The sequence below is a fragment of the Boleophthalmus pectinirostris genome, unplaced genomic scaffold (genome assembly GCF_026225935.1).
Source record: "Boleophthalmus pectinirostris isolate CB_2022bp ecotype Guang Dong unplaced genomic scaffold, ASM2622593v1 HiC_scaffold_3, whole genome shotgun sequence".
In the NCBI taxonomy this organism is placed as follows: domain Eukaryota; kingdom Metazoa; phylum Chordata; class Actinopteri; order Gobiiformes; family Gobiidae; genus Boleophthalmus; species Boleophthalmus pectinirostris.
In genome coordinates, this window is record NW_026571299.1 from 39,139,880 (window position 1) to 39,167,743 (window position 27,864).

At 36.7% G+C, this 27,864-nt stretch overlaps 2 protein-coding genes across 4 annotated transcripts; one reads left to right on the top strand and one right to left on the bottom strand.

Annotated features, from left to right (window-relative positions):
• On the top strand, positions 1 to 15,943 carry LOC110171146 (protein phosphatase 1 regulatory subunit 1A). Its single transcript, XM_020936834.2, has 7 exons — positions 1 to 332; positions 6,401 to 6,461; positions 9,958 to 9,995; positions 10,081 to 10,144; positions 10,753 to 10,938; positions 13,646 to 13,762; positions 14,940 to 15,943. Exons 1-7 carry the CDS (start codon positions 252 to 254, stop codon positions 15,002 to 15,004), a joined length of 612 nt encoding a protein of 203 aa, XP_020792493.1. The 5' UTR covers positions 1 to 251; the 3' UTR covers positions 15,005 to 15,943.
• Positions 15,944 to 17,440: 1,497 nt separating this feature from the next.
• On the bottom strand, positions 17,441 to 27,521 carry LOC110171189 (dual specificity calcium/calmodulin-dependent 3',5'-cyclic nucleotide phosphodiesterase 1B). 3 transcript variants are annotated; one of them, XM_055160911.1, is made up of 14 exons: positions 27,101 to 27,521; positions 23,109 to 23,222; positions 22,772 to 22,954; positions 22,437 to 22,503; positions 22,235 to 22,351; positions 21,955 to 22,095; positions 21,564 to 21,664; positions 20,585 to 20,710; positions 19,845 to 19,946; positions 19,289 to 19,409; positions 18,777 to 18,858; positions 18,594 to 18,702; positions 18,378 to 18,514; positions 17,441 to 18,163 (listed from the first exon to the last, which is right to left on the bottom strand). In XM_055160911.1, exons 1-14 carry the CDS (start codon positions 27,238 to 27,240, stop codon positions 18,072 to 18,074), a joined length of 1,632 nt encoding a protein of 543 aa, XP_055016886.1. In that variant the 5' UTR covers positions 27,241 to 27,521; the 3' UTR covers positions 17,441 to 18,071. The 3 variants fall into 3 exon arrangements, with proteins under 3 accessions (XP_055016886.1, XP_055016885.1, XP_020792540.1); XM_055160910.1 differs by having other exon boundaries at positions 18,594 to 18,711; XM_020936881.2 differs by lacking the exon at positions 27,101 to 27,521 and adding an exon at positions 24,675 to 25,166 and having other exon boundaries at positions 18,594 to 18,711.
• Between the last annotated feature and the right edge of the window lie 343 nt (positions 27,522 to 27,864).

Here is a 27,864-nt window from a genome sequence, read left to right on the forward strand (position 1 = left end):
CGCGGATGAGGAGAGTGACTGGTTCTCATTAGCAGGTGTAGAGGATCTTTTTACAAACATCAAGAAGAAACAAGAAGATCAGATGTGCCAACTGCTCAAAGGGATATAAAGTCGAGTCACTGAAAAGCTGGAGTTTTATTTTTTTATTTTTTTCCCATAGTTGCCTGTCCTTGAATCTTTAACTAGGCTATCTACCATCACGTTTGGATTCTGAAGCACGGATCCTTCGCTTTAGCAGCTGCCGTGACGACATGGAAACCGGGAGCCCCAGGAAAATCCAGTTCACTATGCCCTTACTGGACACCCACCTGGACCCCGAGGCAGCGGAGCAGGTGAGCGGGAGATCCATGGGAGGAGAGGAGGCATGTTGTAGCCGATTGCGTGACTGTCCATGTCATAGTAAGACCATTACACCTGTGACTGGACGAATCTGGATGTTGTCATGCCAGTGTTAGAAAAAAAGTTATTTTTACTATTCAGATTAAAGATGAAATGGCTGTTACGCTTCAGGGCATTTTTTCGGATAAATCGGGTTTTCTCGTATTTATTTAGTTATATTAGTTATAAATAATCATAAAAAAGAAATAATTTTCATGTTATAAGTCATGTTACTATCACCTATTGAGATGAAAGTTGAAAGTTGCTTTCTTTTTCTTTTCTTTTCTTTATTTATTTTTTATTTTTTTTTTATAATAGGCCTACATGTTCTTTACTCCCCCTACTGGTGGTGATAGGTTTAACAGCTAATAAGATTTTCGGACACCTGTGATGGGCATAGTGACTCATTATTACAGCCTACTCAAGATTGTTAATGGCAAAACATATTTATTTTATTTAACTCCTTGCCAGTGACCACACTTGTGCTTTACAATAACTTAATCTTGGCCAAATCTTAATCTTGACCTCTGATTTAGCCCATATGAGATGAGAGTAAAAAGTTCCACTGACTGCAGAGAATATAGTGATAAAGCTTGTCCCATTTTCACATTTGTATCAATATAACATGAAGAGGGCAGGTCATCCATAATGAATAAGTCTTGAGTAACCAGCAAAAATAAATGAGACTTGGCCCTTGGCTCTCTCTTCCTCCCTGAGTGTTACTGCAGAGCTCAATAAGAGTGTGATTTTTTTTGAAGTGCCCTTTCTCAGAGTGTGGAATAAGCTATTGGAATGGCATTTACTGGGTTGTTTGGGGACAGGGTCATGCTAATGGTGAATTAGCTGTGCTCATTAGGAAACACTGTGTGCTTTCCTTGTAAAGGACATGAAGACCAAATACAGCTTGGCTAGTGAATTCACTTGAGTCAGTTGGGATTGAGTCTTCTTTGCCAGTAATTGAAACTCCACACTCCTTTCTCCATAAAGACATTATTGCTCTGCCCTGGAATGTTTCACAATATGGCATTAAGCAAATCTTTAAATCTCCATGGAGACAGGCAGGTAAAGTCACAAGGCCAAGTCACAGTTCAGATCTGTGGAAAGGGGAGTCCGCTGACAGTAACAATCCATTATTAACAAGTGTTTTTTTAGCAGGCTAGATAAGTTAAATGTGTCATACTGTGGAAAATACTTGAGCAAAGCAATGACACCTCCATGGTGACAGCAGATGCTGGACAGGCCCCCCACCAGAAAAGTGACATAATGCACCTTTAGAATTAGTTGGTGGTCATTATTTTGCATATTCAACCCAGGTAAAATTGGTTGGCATTTGGAGTTCTTCTGTACAATGACTTGCTTTCACTATAATTCATGCCTGTATCTATCCCCCAGTGTACCGTAGGAAAGCTTAGTGGAAAACCTGTGAAAAATTACACATTCACATTAGTTAGTTGTGTGAACTAATGTGTAAATAGCTGTATAACCAGTAATTTAAATAACAAATTTTATTAATCAGATTATTATTGTATTTTGTGCACAGGGATTATTCCATGCTGTTAACAAAACCACTCACTTTCATAATTTTACACAAGTTTGAGAAGAAATAGGCTAACAAGGTCTGTGAGAAAATGAAAATAAAACACAACATTCAATTCATAATCAATTTTCTTTGCTGAAATATGTTGCCATGTCACAACTGCACTCTTGAAATTGAGCATGTGGAAGTAAAGAAACATCTTTGTTAGTAGATATGTGTAACCCTGTTGATGGCTGGCTTCTAAATACAATAACAAAGAAGACAAGATTTGTAAGAAGAGGTTAATGTGTGTGTGTGCGTCTGTGTGTAAACGTGCTGTGTTTGCAAGCACCTTGAAAACAGCGCTTCAGGGGACTTCACCCATGGCTCAGTAATCTTTGCATCCTGACACTCCCATGGAGAGGCAGGCTCTGTGGAGACCTGCACGTCAGTCAGAACAAGCTCCCTTAGGTCTAACCCACACTACAAAAGTACAGTCAGGTCTGTCAGGCTCATCCAGAGACACTGCACAGCACCTTTACTCATCTCATTATAAAGCAGCAGGCTCGTACAAACAAGGACCCCACCCCCTACTGTCACTATACTGGTAAAATGTAAATGACATAAAGAAAAAGGCTACTGCTGCTTCTACCCACCAAAAAAATAGATGGTTATTAAAATTCCTATATTACGCAAAATCAATTCTTGTGAACTTTTAGCCATGTTCTAATGATGTGTGAGTAATCCTTTATTATTAGTCTGTCTACATCTCCAGAGCTCCAAATGCTCTTTTCCATCTTGTGATCATGAAGCTAGTTTTCATGTTCAAGTTTCACCTTGTACCTTTAGTTAGTTAGTTTAGTAGGGAGTGGCATTTCCAGGGCTGAATTTATCCAAATTATTATAGTGAAGGTGTATTGAGTTGAAGAAGACAGTGGAGCACTTCATTACCACATGATATCACAAATGTTTTCTGTTTGAGTGAAGAACTCAGCCTAAATATGCAGGGTCTGTGTATTAAATATGCATGAGGGAAACAAAACACAACTCCAGGTATGTTTTTGATGAGGAAACAACATTATAACATAGATCAGAATATAAAGGGAATTGTCCCAAATAAAGAAATTGTAAATACATTTCTCCATGCCTCATAGGTTCTTGTATGTGACAAAATATGTTTTTTTATTTATAATCCACTTATCTCAGTAATAGTCTCACCTGCCACAAACGTTACTGCACATTTCAGAGCTTTTTCTCAAAGACACCTTGACAGTATCAACATGAAAAAATGTATTAAACCTGTGCTAACATGAACATACAAAATAGCATGTGAACTGCTACAGCAAACATCACGTATTTGTTCATAGTACAAAAAAGAGGAACAAACTTTTCATTTACAATACAACAATATCTAATAAATCCTAATTTCAGTTGTGTATTTTTCACCACTTGAACTACCTGAAAACATTTTTAGAATGTCTAAACATTTAGAAAAGGCCAGTTGAAACGTGATGATTATGGGCTTATTAATTGTTTTTACCCATGGGCCTTACATAAAGGCCAGGAAGTGCAGTGAAACCTTGGCTGTCGTTTAATGACTCGTTTCGACATCCCATTGAGTTGGATCTATTAAACTGTTCATGTGGCATCTGGAGTATTATCACACACAGCAGGTCTGGGTCAATGAGAGACAGGGAGATGGAGAACATTGTCTCAGTTCAACACGAAAGTCTTATAATGGGAATAGACTCAAATGAGATAAAAGAGCTACAGCGTTTCCTTTTATTCTCTGATTGTTCGATGATTTATGGTGTCTGGTTTTGGAAATTACAGGATGGTAATAATTCACATTGCAGTGAGAAGAATGTGGGCTACTTTTGGTGCTTAATATGGAAAATCTTATCTTCTTTTAAAGGTGAATTATGGAACTTTTCTTTTCTGTTTTTTCTTTTTGTCTCATGAAGTTGTTATTGTTTTTGCAAGGAATGTTAGTGTGTAATTGGACCAATATAGCTTACATTTTATTTTCATTTACAGGTGCTTTTAGTGCTACAAAAATACCTTGAATTTGGTCTAGTGGGGTTCAATTCTCTTCTGCGTGGAAATATCTTTAATGCCATACAGTGTAACATTTCAGGTAAAGGAATTACAGATCCATGGTGACAAAAAGGGGACAGGTCTTTCCTCAGAAAATGTATATAGTGCAATTTACGTGTCTTGAGGAATGTCTGAGTGTGTAATCCCTCTGTCATCGAAGTAGGGTCAATAGAATGAATGGCTGAATTCTGTCAACTGGGCATGCTTTTTTGAGTATTTAAAGTAAATATTTGAACAGCGTGCTCCTATCTCACATCTTCTGCTTTTCTTCCTCACATCTGTCAATTTAATGTCCCTGTTCACCTCATCTTTAAATCACTGACCTCATATCCATAACACTAATCATCCTTCAGTCTGTTTAAGTTTGTATTAGTTCAGTATATTATTACTACATTATCAGATCAGGAATGTCATCATGTCAAATGTTATATTTGCTTATGCTGGTGTCCTCTTTTTATCTTGTCTGATGTATACTCAATATAGAGGGTTATAGAAAACCTATTGGTGTGGATTAGCCTAATTTATTGATCCAGTCATTACTTTTTATGTAGACACGTAATCTATTGGGTCAATTAGACAGTAAATTGTATTAATTAGCTTCAAGAAAATATGGATCAAGAGCTTTTATTCTCTATTGTTCTGGGTTTAGTAATCTGCTTCCTACTAGATCATGAGGCATGCTTGGCTTTTCCAACCTCCCACCACTTTCTGCTGGTTGACGTCTGTTGACTGCAGCATTTGGCCACTGGTGAGGAGAGCTTCTGTCCTCTCTGTGGTATTTGTGTGAGAGGACAGTCCTCTGCTGCTGCTGGTTCAAGAGAATAACTTCGTGTGGATAATCAGGTCCACACAGGCAGTGGCTTTAATATAGGCCAAGGGCTGGTGTTTGTACTGTTAACTGCAGAGGACAAAAGAAGAAGAAAATGTGTATGTTTGAATCTAACATTGCTGACTTGTGTGGTTCTCTCAAGCATTGAAATGAATGAACAAAGAATTGAATCTTTTGCCTGGGGTCAATAGATGTCATATGAGCAAAAACTGAATTTCAAATTGCGTCTGAAATGCATTTAAAGACACACTTGAGCCTATTTCAGTTGGAGTGGCACAAAATTGTTTGATTATTAATTGGGATACTGAAAACTAATATTTAGATGTTAATCTTTGTCAGTTTTGCCCACCCTAATTCTACAGTGCTATTTCTATTCAATAAACCTTTCACATGTGTACATTTCAACTGAGAAGGCTTTATAATTCAACATTTATTCTAGTCTGCTAAGAGAGCATTTGACTTCATGTGTGCTGCAAGTATTTTGGATCATGTTATCATGCAAACATTTAACAGTAAAGTAAAAAATAGCTGAAGCAGAGCCATTGTGAGCTGTGTATTGTAAGGTCAGCATTTTTCCTTCAGGACAATAACACTTTGGAGGAAAAGACAATCTTGTTCTTTCTTTTTCCTGCCACCTTCCTGCCCTGCATAGTCACTTTTTGTTCAGATCAGAATGGCAAATTAGACTCTCAGTGTGTGGCAGAGATGTGCTCCTTGTGTGTGACTGCTCATCTTTCATTAGAAGACATTAGCACAGATTGTCATCACTTCTCTGTGTCATTATGGGTGAAGCGTGGAGAGCAAGTGTTTCACACTGATCTCAGTGACATTCACATTGCATCAGCAGCTCTGAAGTTCTGCATGTAGTGGGTGTGCTTGGGAAAAGACTGACACATGAAGTTGGCCTGTCATGATAACAAAATTTGAAGTGTGATGTATTGCTACAGAAAAATACCTCAAAATAACCACAATATTTAATATAACTTTATACCACTGACACAATAACCATTAAACAGGATAATCTCAGAAAAAGTATGTGTCTAGCCATAAATAAATAGCACACTGAAATGTTTTAGTTGATAGTTCTAGTATCTACCATGTGTCATAGATGTGAATTATTTGACAATCTACAACTTTTCATATAGGTCTAATACTGCATTAAAATAAGAAATATTTCCCACTCGTGCAAAGAAAAGATACACATTGAGCCTGAAAAATATAGTTCATCTCTAACATATTGAACAAAAGTAGATATAGTAATTATTGTGACAGACCTTTCATGGAATACAGCCCCAGTAGAATTCAACTGATACTTCACACTCCAAAAATAGTGTTACTGTTTTCAATTTTTGTACCATATTGTACCATATCATCCTCAATAAGATACTAACCACAAGGTCCCAAACATCCCAGAATACACTTGGTGTTAGAACTCAACACATTAGAGATGCCTATAAAGATTATGATCATACATTATGTTTGACTATATGTTGTTTTTTTTTACTGGCCAGTGTTGGCACTGCAATATAAATGCATCTTTACTGAATCATGTATGAATGTTTCCCTGTATTTTTTCCCAGATCAGAAGACGCAGACCCACACCAGCGACTTTAGTGGCATCCAGTGATCAGTCATCCCCAGGTAACACAATGCACCATGTTGGGAGGCAACATTTCATTTTGTACAAAAATGGAGAACTTTGTAAATCTATTATTGATGAAAGTTTTGATGTGAATTATTTCAGCTATCATCTTTCTTAGATTTTTTTTTGATACAATGCTTTTTGTTTAAGTAACTGCAAAGGCAACATATTATAGTGATATATTAAAGAAAGAAAAAAGAAAAAAATCTGTCTGATCAGATTTGAAAATATTTTCACATTTCAAAACATGTTATGATATATACATATGTTATATGTTACATACGTTACCAAGAACAACAGAAATCATGTTTCTGTCCATGATACTACTGATTATAAAAGGTGACTTCAAAAAAAAAAAAAAAAAAAAAAAAAAAAAAAAAGGTAATTTTTCTGTTGGAGAATTTGTCCATCCTGTTCCCAATACCTGTTGCTCATCTTGCTCTTGTATCCCAGGTGCTTTGGTAATTAGGTGACTATTATCGACGCCAGACTAATAGTATCACATTTAGGTTGTATACTGACTAATATCACTGTGTATCTGTGTCTAATGAGAAGTTAATGATGAAACAGTGCAGTCCTTGTGTGGAGGCTTCCCTGTTGTGGAGTGAGTCATCCAGGCTGGTCCCTGTGTGATGCTGCTGACTCTGTAGTATTACTCTGCAGTGTAGAGCTGAGGACTATCAATGGGCAATGTATACCACAGAGGCAATTCTCTCAGGTGAACAAACAAACAAACTGAAAAAATTGAGATTTGTGTATTTGACACATGATTTACAGGGAGTGTTCTTCATAGTGATTTTTACAGTATGAATAATTTTACAAAAATATAGCAAATTGTCTGTATTACTCTAAAAGTCGCAAACAAGCTATATGGCTGACAGACTTTAAGACCCCATGTGTATCCATGGATTGGGTAGTGTTGTTGTTGAGTCCATTCTAATTGAGATTTTTTTATTTCTTTATTTAATTTAGCAGCCCTTGTACATTTCATGGTGTTATTTCATTGGTTCAGCAAGTATACGCTCTTCAAACTGTATGACTGACCTGAATAATGTAAAACTTCTTGTGTGTGTACCACATATTAGATTATATTCTATTGTGTATCAGAGCACTCTATGTAGATTAACAAGGACATTAATTTGTGTTCATTCATATCTTTGAGTGTACAAGATAATAAACTCAATGTAAAGATAGCAAGTGGAAAAAGCAGTTCTCCTTGTGTGATGTTCAGTTGTGTTCAGCTTTAATTACAGCACAGTGCATGTTTCTGAGTTCCTACAGAGCGTTAACTTTGATCTGAGAAAACACAGAGAGGCTTTGCTGCCAGGCAGATCAAACATAGAAAAACAGATGCAAGCTACTTAAGAGACTGTGAAGTAAGTACAGAGAACCAGTTTGAGAACCCTTCACCAAAACTTCTGAAGAGAAAATGTCCTCTTTCAAGATAAAATTTGAAAGTTGGAATGTTGAGGATATACCTTTACAGATCACTTTTTACACATTTCCATATTTCCATATTATTTTTTGGTTATTACAAAGGATGCTATTTGATTTAAAAAATAAATTAATAAATAAAAACTTGATAAAACTGACATGAAAATAGTGATGGTGTTGCACAATAATGTAGTGGTCTATGCATTTTGGATTATATTTCTGATGATTTGCTGAATGTCTCAGCCACTCTTCAGCTCCATGTCACACAAAAATATGTGCTAAATAAACATTCTACAGGCAGAATAATAGTATAAGAAATAAAAGCTTCCACTATACTGTCAGCCCATGATATGATTTGGGAAATTAACATTTTACTGGATATTTGAGCTTGCGCTAAAATGTTTCCGTGCCAGATAAGAAACCAAATTAGAAATTGGCAACAGGAGAATGGTTCTGGAGTCGTAGAGGCAAGCCAAACTATAGACAATCTGTTCCCAACATGAGCGACAGGGGCAGGGGGAGCAGGGCAGCGGGGAGAGCAAAAAGCCTGATGCACTGATGCTGTGTGCATTATTTAATGCTCTGCAGATCACACTGGCAAAACAGCACAGAATCATACAGAGGCAGACAGCTGGATCAGGATGGACAGTGCACATCCAAAAAGTTTTCTCATGAAAATAAATACTGTCAAAACACCAAAACACAAAAGGCACATAAAAGCTCAAGTAAAGCAAATTCTCCTCACAGCAGCAGTGGTGTGTTGTTTTGCTGAGCTCTGAGTGGATAGTGCAGTCATGCCAGTGTCTCTGTTCTCATCTGGCTCAGCTTCAGACGGTCATTGGGGAGTTTCTGTGATAGACTCATCAGCTTACACAAACAAAAGGACGTTTTATTGGCTGTTTTGCACATTCTGACAACAGATGGACCCTCCACATAAACACACAGACAGTCATTGTGCTTGTTTTTTGGTGGCATAGATTAATTATATTTAATAATGATGAATAAATTTGTTATCTTAAACGGTGAAGATGTGATGACTATGTAGGTCTATTTAAGGTTTTAGGTAATAAAAACTGATAAACGTAATACCTTATCACACACTATTGTATTTGTGAGCATCTCAAAGCACCCAGAGTTGCTAGAATCACAATGACATTGCTAAATTTGATCTTGAAGATTACCCCAAATGGCCTTTTTCTGGAATTTGAATGAAAACCTACAGTACAAAGTCAGTCAAAGCGCCTGGAGATGCTCAAAACAGCAGTGTAAATGTAAGCACATTGAGCAGGTAGAGGCACACAGAGCTCCCACAGAAGTTTAAAGGTTTGCTGGTTTTGAAGCAGAAGACAGAGTGATGGAGCACATCAGTGGAATTTCGATCAGCCCAGAGAATACTTTTAAGTGTGGATAATGTATGCACACCCTCACTACTCACAGTGCCTTCCTTGTGTCTTGGGATGCATAGGTTGCCAAGCAACAAGGAGGTGTCCCAGAAAAAAGTTGTCTGCCTGAAATCAGAGTGAGATTGAAGTTCACCATTGATCAAAGTTAATGTACTCCATGCAACCTTTATATTTAGGTCCATCAGCCTGTGAGCTCACAGTCATATTTTAGACTGTATTGACTGCATATGATAGAGCTGTTTTCCTAAGGTGTTTATACAACATAACAACTGCTTAATTACATTTGACCTTGAAATATGGATTTAGTTTCAGTTGCACTGTATTTTTCAGTGAGGGAAAACTGGACTGAGTTCACTCCTTAGTAGAATGAACAGGAATTATTGTTTAAACTGAAAATTTGTGTTTACTATTATGCTGGTGGAAATAAGATATAGAACAACATAGTGGAAATTTGATGTATAGATTAAATGAATTTATCATAGACACCAATCATATAGAATACTGAATAATGTGAACTCTGTCTAATAATGATCTGTGCAGAGGTCCTCATCTCCACATTTGTACATACACACATGTACAAGTGTGGCTTATGTGTTTTTGAGGTGGAGGTGGATGTTATTTTGTTCACTGTTTCATGTTTTGTCTTTCCCTCCCTCAGAAATCGATGAAGACCGTCTCCCAAACCAGTTGTACAAGGTAGGTTTATATATTTTGTGATTTTTTTAATAGTCATATAGCAATCTGAACCCTCCATGCTGAGTTATTACTGCTGTTTTTGCAGGCAGCTTTATTGAATTCCCCTCGACAACGGCGGAAAGGGCAAAAGGGTACACCAACTATGAAAGGTATATACTCACTCATCTCCTGCAATCATTTTAGCACCTGTCTGTCATGTAATTTCTTTTTGCTGAAAATGTCTCTGTGAAACTATATGCATGCTCTATGACAGATCAGATAGGGTGGTATAGTAATTACTTTATGTTTACTGTAAGTATTGTTATAATTATTTATTTATTTTCAAAATAAGAACCAAATTTGCAGTTCTTTACTATACAAAGCTGTGCACCTCTTTTTAGAAGACTGTAACTGGGAAGTTAAGCAAGTGGCTTTGTGCGAAGAATCATCACTGAAGATAATCCTGTTCTGTGGTCTGTTTACAAAGGGATGTAACGTTAAAACCAATAACAGCTGATATTATTGTGCATCTTTATGAACATGAGTAATATTTGACCAAAGAAATACAAAGTACTCAAACATTTCAAAGTAAACATTTCAAAGTCTCAGAGAAAAGCTTCTCCAAGTTCTGCAATACTGATTAAGGGAAACTCAAGTGAAGGTGGTTGTGCTTTATTTAGTGCCTGCCAATTCTACCTCTCTGGTATCTGCATTTTTTATTCACAGCAGTACACTTGGTGATTTAAGCATTAACTGGTCTGTTCCTGTACCTGTATAGAACTGCAGTTCCTTGTGGAACACCATTTGTACCGGCAGCAGCAGCCTGCAGGGGGCGACGAGTGCTCCTCTGAGAGCTGTCTGTCAGACCGGCCCAGCCCTGACTCTGTGCCCGTGGGAGACGAGCTGCCTCATGATGACGAGGCCACGGTGGAGGCGTTCGAGAAACTTCGCTGCCAAATGGAAGGTCAGACTGCACTTGGTCACATGACTTACATTAATGTGACTCAAATCTGCTTCTGGGTTCAGTATCATAGTTTCTGAAACGAGTAAACAACTACAAATACATAGAAAAATATTCTTATTTAGGGGCGTTTCTAGGGACCTGCCCTGAGGAGGAGCTGGGGCAGTATATAGGGGGAGAAATAACAATTAAAAGTATTTATTTGCACCAAATTGTAACAAAAAGGGGATATAGATAAAAACCTGCATAGTAATTAGTATTTAAAAATTATATTGATTATTATTAAATATTATTATTAAATATAAATTAGCATACAGGAGTTAGAAGTATTGGTTGTCTTAATTTAGCTGGAGACTTACACAGGAATATTTGAACATGTAAATGCTGTTGCGAGATTTGATGGTTGACTACACTATAAATAATGCATTGATTTGATGGTAGAGCATTGGATGGCATTTCCAGTTCATTGAAAGTGTAAAGGCTTTGTAGAAAGAACATTTTGTAGTAAGAAGAGTCCAGTATTTGTTAACTTTGTATGTACTCACTTATTGACTATACAAAACTGTGAATTCTTCATTTGTAGATCATGTACTTCTCATGTAAAGCTTTTATGAGTCTTTGTAGTTTCATTACATAAACTTTAAATTCAAGTGTTCTATATTTTGCTATTCCCAAACATATGTAAAAGACTGTTCTATAGAATTTGATCGATAAATGAACCAGACGCATTTCTCCAGCTTCATTTCACATGCACAAAAGCAGTGCAGTACAGGGAGAAGCATAGGGCTGGTTTAGAGGATTCAAGAGTATATTATAATGCTTGAACAGAAGAAAACAAAGTCAGTGAGAAAATGACTGTGGGATCAGAAAGAGAGAGAAGCTGCTGGGACAAAATGCAAATTTGTGTAGTTAATTAACATAATAGGAAAAATCAGAGAGAAAACAATTGCATGGAGAGGAGGAACACGAAAACAGCCGATGGACATTATGGAAATGAATGCTGAATATGGAGGGAAAAGTATGAGTTTTAAAGAGAGGTTCATTCTTCAGTGTAAAGTAGTGCCATCTGTGTTATGTACAATGCTGCATTTCTTTGTTCGCTCAAGGGATTTTGATAACAGACAGCTGTGTATTGTTAAGTCCAATATTTTGTGTAAACTTTCTGAAAACCCCAGTACTGCTAGAGAATGAAACGATACCTAATCAATGCCCTTTAATTTGACTTTTAAATTTCAATTGTTCAACACATAAAGACCATTTTTGTCCCCATAGAACTGCTATAGTGTCTTTATTTTATCTTACATTGATGGTCACAGTATTTTTTATGTAAGGGATATTTATATGCATGAGGAAAGTGGTCTGTATACATGCATCAACAAGTGTTTAAAAAGAGGTACAATGATTACAAAAGTAAATGATAAAATCCAACAGAAGCTGAATAATAAAAACACTTTATAAATATTTTATGATACAAGATTTTCTGAAATCTTCATTGCAGATGGCCAAAATTGTGCAGTGGTTACACAATTTTGTTTTGCATGCATTTTGGTTTAAACCCACTGTGCACATTAGGAGCTGACCAGTGCTGGTAAATTATGACTGGATTTGTCTGAGAGCTAGAAGGTCATTTATATAGCAGGTGGTATTTTTTAGATTTTCTGACTCACTGGTCTAATGGATTTCATATAATAGTATCATTAGAATCAGCATGGTGTGCCATTGAAAAGTATGTTCAAATTAAGTTTCCAGTCTGGAGAAAATGAATAAAGAAAAAAGCTACAGGGGATAAATTACATTAACACAGGAGCAACGGAAGGCAGCTTTACCTATAGACCGGACCATGAGTCAGTAAATAACTTATAAAGGCAAATGTCACAAGATATTGATGATGCACACCAGAAGTCGTGATAGTTTCATTTAGCATCAAGAGTAAAACTGAAGCTGAAATTATGTTAGTAGATTTAATCTTGGTCATGTTTTGTTCAGGGTAAGATTAGGGGTGGACAGGACTGAGAAAATAATAGTATATTCAGTGAATCCCAATAACAGTAATTTTGAAAACAGAAAATAGAAATGTGCTGAAATGTCTCTTTTATGTATCAGACAAATGTGAAATGATTGTGACATTATCTGTGAGAAAATAGCACTTTATACTCTTGTATAGAGAAAAAATTACAGTTTAAGTGACTCTTTTTGCAGGGTCAAACAAGGTCATGTTTTTTTATTATTTTCCAACCTCTAAGTAAGATATGTTTTAGTCATTATATTTTATTGATTTAGACAAAATTTCTGACTCCTGGTTTAGTTTTTTTGTTTAGGTGTGTATTTCTTGTGTAATCTTAGTTTGTTTTGTTAGTTATTCTTAAAGGTTTTGATGCCAGTATTAATTCTTTCTGAAGCGGAGCAAACAGTGTAATGATACTATGAGCCAAAACTTCTCTATGTAAAATACTGCTTATATATGGTGTTTTGGGTATTCCTTATGATCTGCTTAAATGATTAGGGAGGTGTCAGAAAAGTGAAAGGTGACAAAAACATACAGATAATTGTATGGAGAACCAGACATCCTTGGACAAGGATTTGTATAGTCCTGTATATGTGTTGCCTAGAGGTGGATTAGACTGCCAGCTGTCCAGTTTATTGCTGGTTTGGTCATATCCTGTGTTATTCTCTATTTTCATGTTCCCTGTTCATCTTGTTGCTGTTGCAGAGTTTTCCAGGGAGAGTCTATTAGAAGGAGGAGGCTTGGAGTGTTCCCCTGCCACAGAGAAGGAGAGCTCTTCGTCCACCTCTGCTGTAGATTCACAACAGAGCAACACACAAACAGGTATGTGTTTTCCCCCATGCCACATCCCAGGGGGGCATGGCTGTATTCTGCGGTTTGTGTGGAAACCAGCTGTAGTTCAGTTGGGTGTCATGTAACAGCATGAACCAACAGAAATATAAGTTGATACTGCTGACATGTGAAACTACAATATGTGACTGGCAATTATACAAGTTACACTATTGGGAAATTATATGGAGAGGCACATACATGTTTTCAGTGTGTGTGTAGTAAATTTGATATAGTCTCTTTAGTTTGAACACACCAGCTAAGTATCTGATTGGTTAATCATATGGATCACAAATATTTGTTTCTATGGATATCACTAAATATAGAAATGCTAACAGAACTGCTGAACATAGAACCCTAGGTGGATGATTCATCTGATACCGGAAATAAATATGCTCACTCTGTTGTCATTATTTTATCTAAGGGGTGAAGCATCCAGATATTTAACAACAGGACAAACTATAGCTTGGATCATAATTGGCACATTTATTATACATTGCCTTTCAACCCGAAGGATCCAGTGTAAATTTCAGTGCTGAATCAATATAAATGAAAATATGTTTGGCACAATGGGTCTTGGGTCGTGGCTACAGTTGTTGTTAATTTGATGGGACTAAACTGAAAATATGTAAATTTGTGTTTCAAGTTATGCCCATTATTAGATTTGACTAATTGTTCCTAAAATAATCCTTTGCATTCTTCAAAGTTTAATGAGACTACCTTTTATTAGTTAAAGCTACACTATGTAACTATTTGGTTGGGGTTCTGTCACCTTGTTTCTATGGATATGTCATTGCTCTGCTTCGAAATCCACAATAAGATAACAGATCCATCTTACATGTATACAATTAAAGGTGTTTATATTGCTTATAAATACCTACAGAACAGATATTTTTATCAGTAACTTGGTCTTGTTTGGTCTAAATTATGATAAAAAGTTTTGATGCTATAGTGTTAAACATTTCAGACAAAGCAGTAACATCTACTTGGAGAAAAGCAACTGGCAGACCCTCTACCAAAAAAGTTACACAATGCATCTTTAAGACCATAATTGTGATATTTCAAGCCCTCAAAACTTCCTTTGTATTTCTTAAACACAGGCTCTTCATGACACAATGTTCCAAGTGCCATTAGAATCCTCTCATTATGTTTTGTTTTTATGTGCTAATAGATGCACCACCCAGCCAGCCGTCAGAGAATCGAACAAAGAAATCCAGCATGAAGAAGGCCAAGTAATGTAAATGTCTGGTACGCAACATCATGCTGCTCAATGGGCCCAACACAAAGCCAGGGCATTGTATGTGTGTGAACCCACTCGAAAACATCAGGGCATAAACAAATAATCAGTACTGGCCTTAGTTACCACCCCCACCACTACAAAGGTTTCTACGGTCTATTCCATGTAAACAAGGTTGTGCAAGGGCCAATTAGTATTTAATTGAGTTGTTTTCTTTAGCTCCCATACACTGAACAGATAGCAGACAGCAAATACTTTTAGTCCAACAGTCACACAAAAGGCATAATTCACAATACTGTTCCCATTTTCACATCAAACCAAATTAGTCAGGTTTATCTGTAATGTGCCATCTTTTGCATCTTCAGGCAATAAAATACCTCAAAGGTGCTAAAGCATCATTTGGTTATATAAATTACATCTATCTTCACATTTTGGGGTTTTAATTGTTTTCTTCAGGTTCAGGGCTGATATTTCAATATTTCTTAAGTTTCTACATTTGTCCTGGCTTGGGTTGGTCATACATAAACAACCCCACTTGTGTCATATTTTTCCACAAATTGAGATATGTTTCTAAACAACTACATTTAGCTTGCACCAAAATCTTACATTTTTTGATGAGAATTAACTAATCTGTTACAACGCTATTGATTGACAGCCACATCTCAGTGTTGTTTTATAATAGATTTTGAGTCGACAAATAGCACTTTCTTTTTGAAATCCTGCTATAACTTGGGGCATACACCACTTCAATGCATGGCACTGAATGTACAGCATTTCTGGGCGTTTACTTTTTTAAACAGCAACTAAATCAGTTCAAAGTGTACATGTAAAAAAGGCTGGATGTATCACATATTTCTGTATGTTCATTTTAACCCATTGTGTGTTCAAAAGTGGGATTACAGTGTACTTAGACTATGTGACAATCCTTTCAGCATAGATGGCATCCCCATTAAACTACAACATAAAGAAAAAACATTCCCAATTTAGATTTTCTCTTCAGTGCAAATAACTAAATGGTGTTTGTTCAGTTCTTGATGTTAATGTTTCTATTTAATATTTGGAGAGTTTTGTTTCAGATTTACTTGAATTAAATGACAATTATGTCTGTAATTCAATTTGTTTGATATAATAAAAGGCTTTAAATTCATAATGGTGTGATAATTTATAGGTGTGGTACTAGGTGACTCATTATTTATTACCAAATTTAGATTTAAAGTTTATGCACATTTTTATCTCCATAGAGATACATAGAGATCTGTTTTATTGTATGTTACATTTTCCTGCTGTTCTGGAATTGCGCGTTGCAACACTGGAATTTCCCCACTGTGGGACTAATAAAGGCATATCTTATCTTATCTTACAGTATTTGTCCTCTACATTTGACCCATTTGTCAGTGCTACTGGGGCAGGGCCACAGTACAGTGTGTGAGCTATTAAAGCGTAGTATAAAAACTACTTTTTGGGGTATTTCTATAAACATGATGGAAAATGCTCTTGATGTAGTTTCAGATGCAGTCATATTACTAATTGTAATTGTAGTGGAGTAGTCAAAAGTACTTTCATTCTATTTTTAACTATTGAGTACTTTTACTGCTATATTTTGAAGTAAGCGTATGCCATTGAGTGCAGATATCCATATTTCTTCAGCTGCACTCTAAAGGCTGCAGTATTGTATCAGCTAAGGCACACTGGCAGCATCTTTCATAAGATCTATTTTTAGCAGCTGTTACCTTAAATGCCCCATGTCTTACACCGTGATGAGGGAATTGTTTTTTTGATTTGTCCAAAAAGCGGTAACCTGAATAGGGTTTGACTATGTTCTTACACCACTGCTTCGAAGAGGTTTAGCTTCTGCTTCATCCTAAAATAGTGCCCATGAATAATTTAAAGACCTAAAACCTTGGAGCACAAAACATACATTTTTCATACATGGTTGAATTACAGAGGTATAATTAGTATTAATATGGGGTAGTTATTTGCAACAGACCAAGTTGAGGTATTCACTGTTCTAAAACAAAGTATAATGAAATAGATTAATGCTGTTTTTGGTACCAGTTTTGCCTGTGTGCCCAGTAATGCCTCACGAATCATCTAAAAAGCTGGTCCTATATTTGGCTCGTGTCTTCCTCATATAGGTAACACATTAATTGCATGTTAGGTTTTCCATTCCCACATTATAATCGAGATGAGAGGTTCAGGTGTGGTATGGAATTACACTGTAACCCCTAGGGCAAACAATCATCAAAGATACAATAAGATACAGTAAGCCCATAATAAAAGTATTTTCAATTATATTTGCTTTAAATCAAATTTGATGAAAAATTAACTGCCATGAAAAATGTCAACATTCAAGCCCTTTTTAGACACACTGCTCTATACCACCCCCTGCTGCAAGAGCAAAGAACCACAGAGTTTTGATCCAAATATTTCTGCATTTATTGCTTAGTTATTTCCTTGTGCATGTCCTAAAAAGATTACATTTACAAGTTGTCAAATATAATAAGCACTATCACTGTAAAACATGGCCAGCATGTACACTGTTTAAATTAACATTTATATTATAAACATAAGACATGACATCTTTACAACTATTACCTCTTAGATCAACATTGTGTTAGCAAAAAGTCTACAGTATATATGTAATGGTTTTATTATAAACAGAGGTGGGTAAAGTAAACAAAATTTGTACTGTCAATGAATGACCAAAAAATGAGTATCCAAAATAATAATAATTTTAAAAAAGTACTTGGAGAAACAGATATGTGTGTTATGAGTTATATTGCTGGGACAAAAAAAAAAAAGAATAAAAGAAAGGACTAAAAACGAATCATATCTGAAGCTATGGTATAAGAAGCACAATTGTTCAAATATTCAAATGCACAAATGTTCAAACTTTTTCTCAAGTACTATTACACCGAAAAAAACTGTGGTATGAGAAAACTACTTTGAAAAGAATAATTTCTTCAAGTAAATGTAACTGGGTATATGTGACTGAGTACTACCCACCTCTGATTATAAACACATCTATGTTTAGGTGGGTCTTCCTTGCATTACAACTATAAAAATCTACTGTGTTGTTGTAGACAAACTCTGTAAAGTGTTTCCTGATTGATCTTGCTGACTTTTCTCATCTCTTGTCACACTGGCATCTGGAAATCCTGCAGGAATGGAAAATACTGTTAAGATGAAACAAAGGCAATGTTAATCTCTGCCTGTGATCGCTTACAGGCAGACAAATCAAATCAAGAAAACTGAGCTGCTTTATGGAGAAGTGCATGTTCCTGGTCACATCCTTACAATCCATCTGCTTTTTATAGACTCATTCAGTGCAACCAGAGGCCCATTTATCATGTGTCTGGACATGTGTCGTACCATTGGAGGCACTCTCTTTCCATTTGAGCTTGTTGTCTTCAGTGTGCCTTGTCCAAGTGGAGCGGAAGCTGACCAGTTCTGCTGTGATGTGAGCCAGGCTCCACTGCAGCCCTCTGGAGCTCTCCTTCCACAAATTACTGTTGAGGAAACACAGAGCCCTGTCACCAGCACTTCTCAAGATTGCCTAATTCACTGCACTCTTCTCTTTAGCCTCACCTGTGCCTATTGCAGGGATCTGGGGGCCCGGGATTCTCCTCCACTAAAGGAATGACAATCTTTTCCGCCATGTCGGTCAGTAGAGAGAATGAGGGGTACACTATAAAATCTATGAAACCTGTCACACAGAAATGTTCATTTGAATGAAGAAATATGATTTATCTCAAATTTAGCAAGACATACCAATCTGTGAGTCAGCCACTAGTGTGGTTTTGCGGTCACACAGTGGAGAGAAGGGCAGGCCGAGCTCTGCCTCTCTGTCACCCTCAGAAAACAAACAAGAGAAGACCTCTTAAAGGGCATCCACACACTGTTCATAAATACATGAGTCCTATTGAGTCTAGCCACCTGAGACCTGACAACAACAGCTTTAAACTGGCTAAGTGACTGGCACATGCTGTCAGTCTGAATAAACCAACAATATAAACAGAAGTGGGTTAATGGGCAAGTTTCATTAGCCAAATGTATTTTAATCATTTAACTATTTCCGCTCGTCCACCTTACATGTTTATAGTTTTTACAAGTCAGACTTTTATTGTTCAGTTCAGTTCAAGTTTATTTATATAGCACAACTTCAGCTGACCAAAGAGCTTTATATAAAAGTCAACAAAAACAGAAGAAACAGATATACAGATACCACCAATTTGTTTACCACACCTTAAGAAGCCCATAAAGCAAGTCTCAAGGCTACTTACCTGCCTGAAAAACTCCTCCATAAGGGCTTTTGTCCAGCGAGAATGCAGCGCCCAGGGTTTAGATGGATGGCTGATATCAGCAGTGTGAAGCAGCAGAGAAAGTGCTTTGGCCTTGTCTATCCTATGAGAACAGATACATGAGAAGTACCATCTTGTTAACACTGACATCAATCTAAACATAAAATACATATCACGCATTTCATAAGGACACGAATGCATACGTTACATTGCATACATAATATAACTGTATTTTTTTCTTTTTACTTTTGACTGAATGTGTCTAAACTTATAATAATTATCAGTTGCATGTTAGAGCTTAGTTTATATTATTATTCTGTCAATTGTACAAGCAACAGACAAATATTGCCTGACAGTACATTTTCAAAGTTTATTGTTGGTCAATAAAGTTACAGCATTACGCTTTATTGCCAAAAAAGGACATTGCTTGTTGGAAAAATGTCATTAAACTTTCTTCTCCAAAAACGTAAGAATTCATACACAGCAGAAGACCTATTTTTAAATTCATCATTATTTAGAACCTCAAGGACACGCTTACCGCTCCTGTTGCTGTAGACAAGACTTCATGGCTTTGACTTGGAGCAGGTGGGAGGACATGTCAGTTGCCAAAACCATCTCTATGACCAGAGCTCGCATCTCCCTGACCATAAAAAAATAGACACACAGTTTAACAGACAACCTTTAGTCTAAGGAGAGGGGGGAAAAACAAGGCTCAATAAGGTTGTAACCTTTTCACATTTCATCAAAGATTTTTTTGTTACCATAGTAACTCATGACGACTGCAAAGTCTGTAACCTGATATATTCTGCTGTTTATCATTGGTGGTGCTTACAGAGCCATTTACAAGAATCAATCACACTAAACTAAAATTTTGGTGTGAGAGAATAACAAGAAATTACTGATAGTTGCAGGACAATAGATCATTTACTATATTGGATTATAAGATTTCCAGTATTAGTAAGATGATCTCTATTGATTTATGCAGAAATTTTACACCAGAGTTTAAAGGTCTGGGTCAAGATGCAGCCATAATGATATGATTTAGTCCCAGCCTGTCACATCATTCATCACATCACAATTTTCCTTTTATAAAATTATAATGTTTTTCTCTTTTTTTGTGGGCAGGAGTGAGTACACATAGCATAAGTTTTAGCACTAGGTATAGTACTGGATATGGTATATTCGACTACACTGTAAATTGTGTAAACAAACAGTAAAAAGTAATCATAAATGATCATATTAAAACAGAAGGTGCAAAATACAAACATGAATTCTTACATCCATTCTTCTCGTGTTAAATTTAAAAATATATTCATGTTGTCATTCTGCAGGAGACGAAACGCCGCGCTGAGGTGGTGGCTTTCTTGTACAGACCGGTCATTGTAGATAAGTGCAAATTCCGACCTGGAAAACAAGAGCACAGTTTGTTTTTAGTGCAGTTTTCTTGGTACTATAAAATGGATGAGGTCGCTAACTGTAATGCACAGAGCCATACAGCCCCCCCTTAATAAATCACACACCTAATCAAACCATAATCTAGTGTAATTACAAAGTTGCTTTTGGGTGGAAAATATAAACAAAAACAAAAAATCATAACAGAACCATAATGGCAATGGTATTCTCTCCCCTTGACAATAAACAAAAGAAAGCCAAACTTTACCATTGATTGAATACTAATTATATAAATCAAAAGGAAAATTAATTTTGTTTTTCTATCCAGTAATTGGACACAAGTTTTAGTGAGGGTGCATTATATAATTCCAGAGAGGCCTTGAAACACACAGATTTGTCTCATCTTACGCAGAACAAAGAGTTAACCTTGCAGAAGCCAGATAGATATCTTTCTATCTAGTATATTTGTGCAGGCAGTAAAAGACCTTGAACACACAAAAGAAATACAGCCTTGCCAGAATGATATTTGAAATAGAATACTTAATTGTGATCCTAATAACTGTGCCGTTACTGAAGAGAATATGAAGAATTGACAGTTATTATTATCAGCCAAGGCTATTGAAACTGATGAGTGTTTTTGTTTTTCACTAACAAAATAAAGTATTACTATGAGCATGCCATCTTCAGCCTCAGATGTGGAAAATCCACACACATCTAAAAATACAACACTACCCCGTGAATGTGCGTGCTGTCCAACGGCCAGCCTTCCAGAAACTGTACATGGGATATTTGAAAACATCTGTGACGCTACTTTACCCCCGGGAGGCATGTGTACAGCTGAGTGCTTAATAAAACATCCACTTACTTTGTGTGGACGTGAAAGTTGTTTGTTGTTCCTGTGTGTTCGAAGTCATGGATTGCTGCAGCAAATAAAGATGCCATTACTTCAAGCTCCGTCAACCAGTGCTTAAAACACAGAGACAAAATATGTACATTGTTATATATTTGCCTTCTAAAGAACATGTATTGTAGATTATTAGTTCTGCTCATAATGTTTTATTCTGTGCAGTGTAAATACTATCCAGCCCTTTCTTAAATAGCATAGGCTACATTTGTATTTATGCATGCACTGTAAATGTACATTACAAATGGACACAGACTTGAACTGGGTTGATTTAACATTTTCTCGATGGTAATTATGAGTGTGTTATCATTTAATTGAATGAGGATTATGAGAGCTGTGCTTGAGTGAGTACCACGAGTCCAGAGCGCAGTAGCAGACAGTGGAGGGTTTGGGTCACATCAGCGGCGTGCATGTGGTTATGGTACGGATTGTTGTGTTTACAGTATCCTCTCTCCAAAGCAGACAGGAACTCCGTCAGACTGGAGATGGGGATCTGCAACATGCATTATACGAGAAAATGTGAGTAAAGCAATAGTGGTGGGTCTCAAGTTTATTTATGTCAATAACAAAGTGTTATAATAGTTCACTGTTTAAAATGACAAGTATATCAACTAAGACTATAAAGGAAAAACCTTAAATCTGTTGTTGAGGTCATATCTGGCGATGAGCTCAAAGACGATTGTATGTAGTGCGTGATCTGAACTGGCTGTGCTCAGGGCAAACACGTCAAAACTCCAGCGGTCCACGTCCTACGTCAGAAGTGATGGCATTGATGTAAACGGGTGTTTCCAGAGAATGTTTGGCCTGTGAGATTTATGAATGGCCAGTGCTTACCCTGAGGCAGTTTACGACCGCTGAAGGCTGGTCTGGGAGGGCTGCCGTGTAGGACCTCTTGAACATCCTGGAATAATGCAGTGTTTATGCTGAATTTAGTTATAGCTCATGTGTTGACACAGTGCAGCCATTTTGTCTCAGGAGATGTTTATTTAAATTCTACATAGTCTTTTCTTGACTTAGAAGAATGTTCTACAGATTTGTAAGATTAGGCTTTTTTTTAAAGATCAGTGAGTGACTATATTACTAAAATAACAACTCTGCTGTGTTGAGTTACATTAGAAAAAGAGAATAAGTAATAAATAATGAAAGGTTGGTACGCTATTTTGAATTACCTCTCAACAAATATGCCTGCCTGGACTGCATGAACAATGCTGCGAAACTTGGGTTTCTCATCTGATCTTCTAAGGGGACGTCTGATCTTCTGAGTGAAGGTGGAAGCCAGCCAGTCTGTGACTTCGGAAGGAACCCCATCGGACTGCAACTGCTGCAAATCGTCCTCTGACTCTAGACACTGCCTATGGAGAAACAGAACAGAACAGAATCACATAGTCCTGTAAGACCCCAAACTACTATATTTCATCTTATGGACAAGTTACTGCAAACTTATACAAAAAACCCATAGACTGAGACAGAGTGTAAATGTTGTGTTTCATCATATTATTTCTGTACCTCGTTCCATCGAGGTACACTGCCTCGAGCAGTGATGCTGTAATATCCAAGTTATTTTTAATTTCCTCAAAGTTGACCTCTTTCTCTTCAAGCTGCTTCAGCATACTTCTTAGCCTGAAAAAGAACAAAGAGAGTAAGGGAAAACATTAAGACTGTGGATGAGAGATCCTCATACAAAGATTGCCTTTTGAATAATTGTAACACTGAAGTGGAAGTTACAAACATCAAATATTTATACTCCAAAACCTTAAAGCTATGGAAACCATGTTTATAATTAACACAGGTAATAAGATTTGTAAATGGAAATGACTTGCTTGGAAGTCATTTCTCTGCCAAGATGTCAGAATTCAACCAATGACGAGAGGGTATCATTGGTGCCAAATATTCTTAGAGGAAAACTTCCCATGGCTCTTGGCTATGTAAGGCACATTCTGTCAAAGTGGACTTGATGAAAACTATGGCATTTGTGTTTACATGAGAACATTTTGAAAGTTTACAGTATATTGAATTATAAAAAGGGAAATGGATGCAGATCTATGTTTTAAAATGCATACATTATCAATACAGAAACCAAGTCTTCCTACCCTCAGCAATGACTCAACCGCCCCTGTAGCAGTAAGTCGCAAACACTCACTGACAAGATGAAAAATGTCTCGCTTATTAAAAATTATTTAAGTCATGTAATTTTTTTTCCTGCCACGAAGAAAAATGCACTCACTATTGTGCCACAACTCAACTGCATGTGAGTATTTCTTGAGGAATTTTGTACAAATAAGTATACCAGACTATATCATAAGCCAACCCTTATGGCTTACAAGTGTTTATCGCACTGGCAGAGGCCTTTCAAAAGCTGTTGTCATAAAAATAGCACACATGCAAAAGCTGGGACTTCATTTATACAGTCAGTAATCTTACTGATAGCATACTCATATTGTTTCACTACAAACACTTACAGGAAATTTCACATTAAGTGCAACTGTGTTTACAGAGACAAATGACAATCCTCCTTTGTAGAATAGCTATGAATAAGGGCTACAGCTGGCTCATGTCAAGATAATATACAGCCACACCTATGAGTGTAAACTACAGAGCTTCAGAAATCTGCGGGTTTCCCTGGAATAACCAAGCAAACACACAGGATACAAAGAGTTAACCAAAACAAAACACTATCATTCTCTGTAGCACCACATAAACTAGACATTACTCTAAAGACAGTTTGAGTGGAGTTAGTGTATGTCACCACTGAGGAATAAACTAATACAAATACTGAAAAAAAATCTGTTCTGACAGTAGAGTATCCAAACTGCAGTTTATGCAACAACTTATTTTATTGACACCAAAGGTGCAAACTATTAATTGTACTGTTTTGTGATACTTCTCCTTTCATCATGGAAAGTTTTTCTATTGTAAAGGTGTAATGGTGAGACACTTGTTTACAAGTATTGTTATGACAGCATGCAGTAGATGGTTAGTAGATAAAAGTTGTGTTTTCTTGCTAAAATACCACCAAATGCTTAATGTTCAAATAGTACAAGCTCTTTGAGTCAACTGAACCCTATGTCTTACCTAGAGATGGGCACCTGTAGCCGTTTCCTTCGTATTCTCACAAGTTCAGCCATTTTGAACTCACCAGAAAAAAAATCTATTAGTCAATGTATACAATAAAATGGGCAAGCCTAAAAGTTGTCCAAACCACCAACTCAAACTTGTGTGTCCTGAAACAGAGTTGTGCTTCAGCAGCACTCCCGCCCACTGCAGGGGGGTGTCTCCTCTGTGCTGTGATTGGCTGACAGAGCCCAGACTACTGTCAGTGTGTGTTGAATGTGTAAACCTGCTGTTTGTGAAGTGAGAGGGAGCTGAAGTCACTGATCAAGTGTGGACTGCCAGGTTTTCAGACCATGTGTACTCAAATCCCAAATGAGAATTTTCCACCACGGACGCAATTCAGGGCGCTGCACAGAGGCTCTTTGACAGAAACCCAGCAGTCACCCCCAACCAAAACACACAAACAAAGGCCATCCTCGAGAGCCGCCCACAACAGCTCAATACATGGCCTGCTGTTCTTAGGAAAAATCTAATATAATAATATAAAAATAAAAATAAAACATATTATTTCATACAATGCTGCATGGACCACAGATCTCCCTTACTGACACCAGTAGGAACTAAAGCAAAGGATATTTTCCAAATTATAGCTTTGAATATCACAATAACAATATAAGAGGATAGCTTAATATTGAAATTAAAAACAATAGTTAATATATAGGCTAAACTGAATTGGGGCAAGAGCTGTACCTTGTGGAGAACCAGTGATCCCAAACATTGAAACACATGGTATAGTTGTACTCATCTCCCAAGGAACAAAAAACAAGAAGCTTGGGCTTATGACATGATCTGCAATGGTTCTCCTGAGACCATGAAAAAAAAAATGCTTCAGAACTCCTCTGATAATTATGTAGTTAATAGTTATACCAATCTGCACACGCACAACTTGCTTTGAGTAAAACTTGAATCTTTCATTCTGTGAGTCTCAAGATAACCATTAAACCATCTATATATAATTATGACATCTATATATAAAATGCCCTTAAAACTATTACAAATCTCTCCTGTAACACAAGTTGTGCTAGACCACCATTGTGTGCGTTGGAAAGCCCCTGCCTGATGTCCCTCCACACTGCTCCTGCTCTGCTCACTCTGGCTCCCATGCTCTTTGACATGGCACAATGGCAAAATGAAAACATCAAGTGCCTTTTATACCAGGCCCTAAATACTAAAATTGATAAGGCATAACATGACTGAACTGGTCACACAGATAATGTAATGTAATAAGACTACAGGTTTTGAGTGTCTTTTCTTTTTTTGTCCTATTTGAAAAGTGTTTCCTCTCTGATCTCCCTGTGCACAGTGACCAAAGGCAATAATTACTCCATGTGGTGCACTTCAAAGCTGCAATTAGATTTTGCAGCCAATAAATCATTTCCTAATACTGGTGCATGGGAACTCTAACATCTAAGACATGTCTGAAAGGGTCAAGAGAGAGTGGTTATTTGTATTTAGCTTTACACATTGGTCAAAAGGTCAAAGGGCAAAAACATTTTCTTGGTATCAGTCCAAGTAGGAAACTATGTTTGTCCATATTAATGCAAACAACAGTCAATTTCTAAACACCATTCATACAAAGATGGTTATATGGTGCAGTGAATCCACATTTAATGGCTCACCTGTTGATCCTAACAAACAGGCTTTACTGTAGATAACCAACACAGTATGTTTCAGTTGCCCACATTTTAAGCCAACATATTTCTTTATCAATAAATTGCTACTAATTTAGATTACACAAACCTTTTGGTTTTTAACACTTTCCCTATATGCTACAGATACAAATCCTAGCACAGACTTCTTACTTAGCCATACTATGGCTACTTTTTTTTTGTAACTTGAAGTAGGTTAATGTTATAAAAAATATCCAAAATAACCAAAAAAAAAAAGCCCAAACAAAAACATTACCTTCTTTCTATGCACAAATTTAACTTAAGGGCTCCTCCACAATGCAGGGCTCAGATTTGATTTCCTCCTCTTGCCAAAGGGGCAGGGCTTCCTCAAAATGACAGACCTATTTCCTTTATAGATCTCTTTTTCTTCTATAAACTAGACTGTCTAGTCTGTCTTCAGTTTTCATGCAAGAGAGGTTTATTGTGGCAAAACACATAGTGGCATAGTTTTTTAAAATTTGTAATCTTAATTTTATTATGTCCTACATACATTCACAGGGACATTTCAACACAAGGATAAGTGCTTTCATTCTAATCATAATTTTGTCTGCATTCAGCTGAGTTTATTCATAAAACATAAAAACAAAAGAACAAAACCATGCTGTTTTATTTGTTGGCAAAGCAAATTTACACTGCCCTCGTTTTCTCAGCAAGAGGGTCTATTTAAAGTAGATGAGACAATAGGTTGATAAACAAATAGTGTTAGAAGAGGCTTACCTTTCTTGTGTGGTCTTGCATGTGTAGCGCCCGAGCCATCCATCACACACACTGTGTATCCTGTACATAGGTGTCATGACCCCCTGCAGCATGCGTCCTGCTCTAAATCTCATCTGGGTCTCTTCAGATAGAGTCTGCATGTTTTATATTAATGGGCCTCTTTGTTTATTCTCAGTTTAACACCCAGCCTTTTCTACACTCTACAATATATTGACCCACAGTTCTGGTATATCAGTACCATTCTGTGATGCTTGCTCTACCAATCAGCAGAGGAGCTACGCGTCACCAACATAATCAGCAGAGAGCTCAATATCAGAGCCAAAGTTTCCACCAGGGCACATCTCAAGAGAGGAGCCTGTATGACAACACATTAGACTGTGGAAATATACTGTAAATATCAAATGCTTGAGCTGCATTATGAATGGACTATCAATCGATGATCTACCTTTGTTAAAAAAAGTAATTTTCCAATGGAATGGATAGCCACGATTAAAGATATCATATATATATATATATATATATATATATATATATATATATATATATATACACATATATATTAATATATCTGTCAGTGCAAGTGTGTGTTTACATAAGGTTTCCCTGTTCTTACAGAGGGAATTGAATTCTCTTGTGAAAAGATATTACACAATACACCAAACAAACAGACAATCACAAAGTGAACATCTCTAGCGTGGCAACCAAACAGACTACATATCTCTAGCCAGTTCAGGGCAAAAGCTTCAGGGACACATCATTCCACA

Coding starts and splice junctions, on each gene's coding strand:
- LOC110171146 (XM_020936834.2), top strand. CDS start 252: ATGGAAACCGGGAGCCCCAGGAAAATCCAGTTCACTATGCCCTTACTG. Junction 6,462..9,957: donor CAGTGATCAGTCATCCCCAG/GTAACACAATGC, acceptor TCCCTCCCTCAG/AAATCGATGAAGACCGTCTC. Junction 9,996..10,080: donor TCCCAAACCAGTTGTACAAG/GTAGGTTTATAT, acceptor CTGTTTTTGCAG/GCAGCTTTATTGAATTCCCC.
- LOC110171189 (XM_055160910.1), bottom strand. CDS start 27,240: ATGCAGACTCTATCTGAAGAGACCCAGATGAGATTTAGAGCAGGACGC. Junction 22,504..22,771: donor GCAGGCATATTTGTTGAGAG/GTAATTCAAAAT, acceptor GCATTATTCCAG/GATGTTCAAGAGGTCCTACA. Junction 18,164..18,377: donor GAAAGAGAGTGCCTCCAATG/GTACGACACATG, acceptor CCATTCCTGCAG/GATTTCCAGATGCCAGTGTG.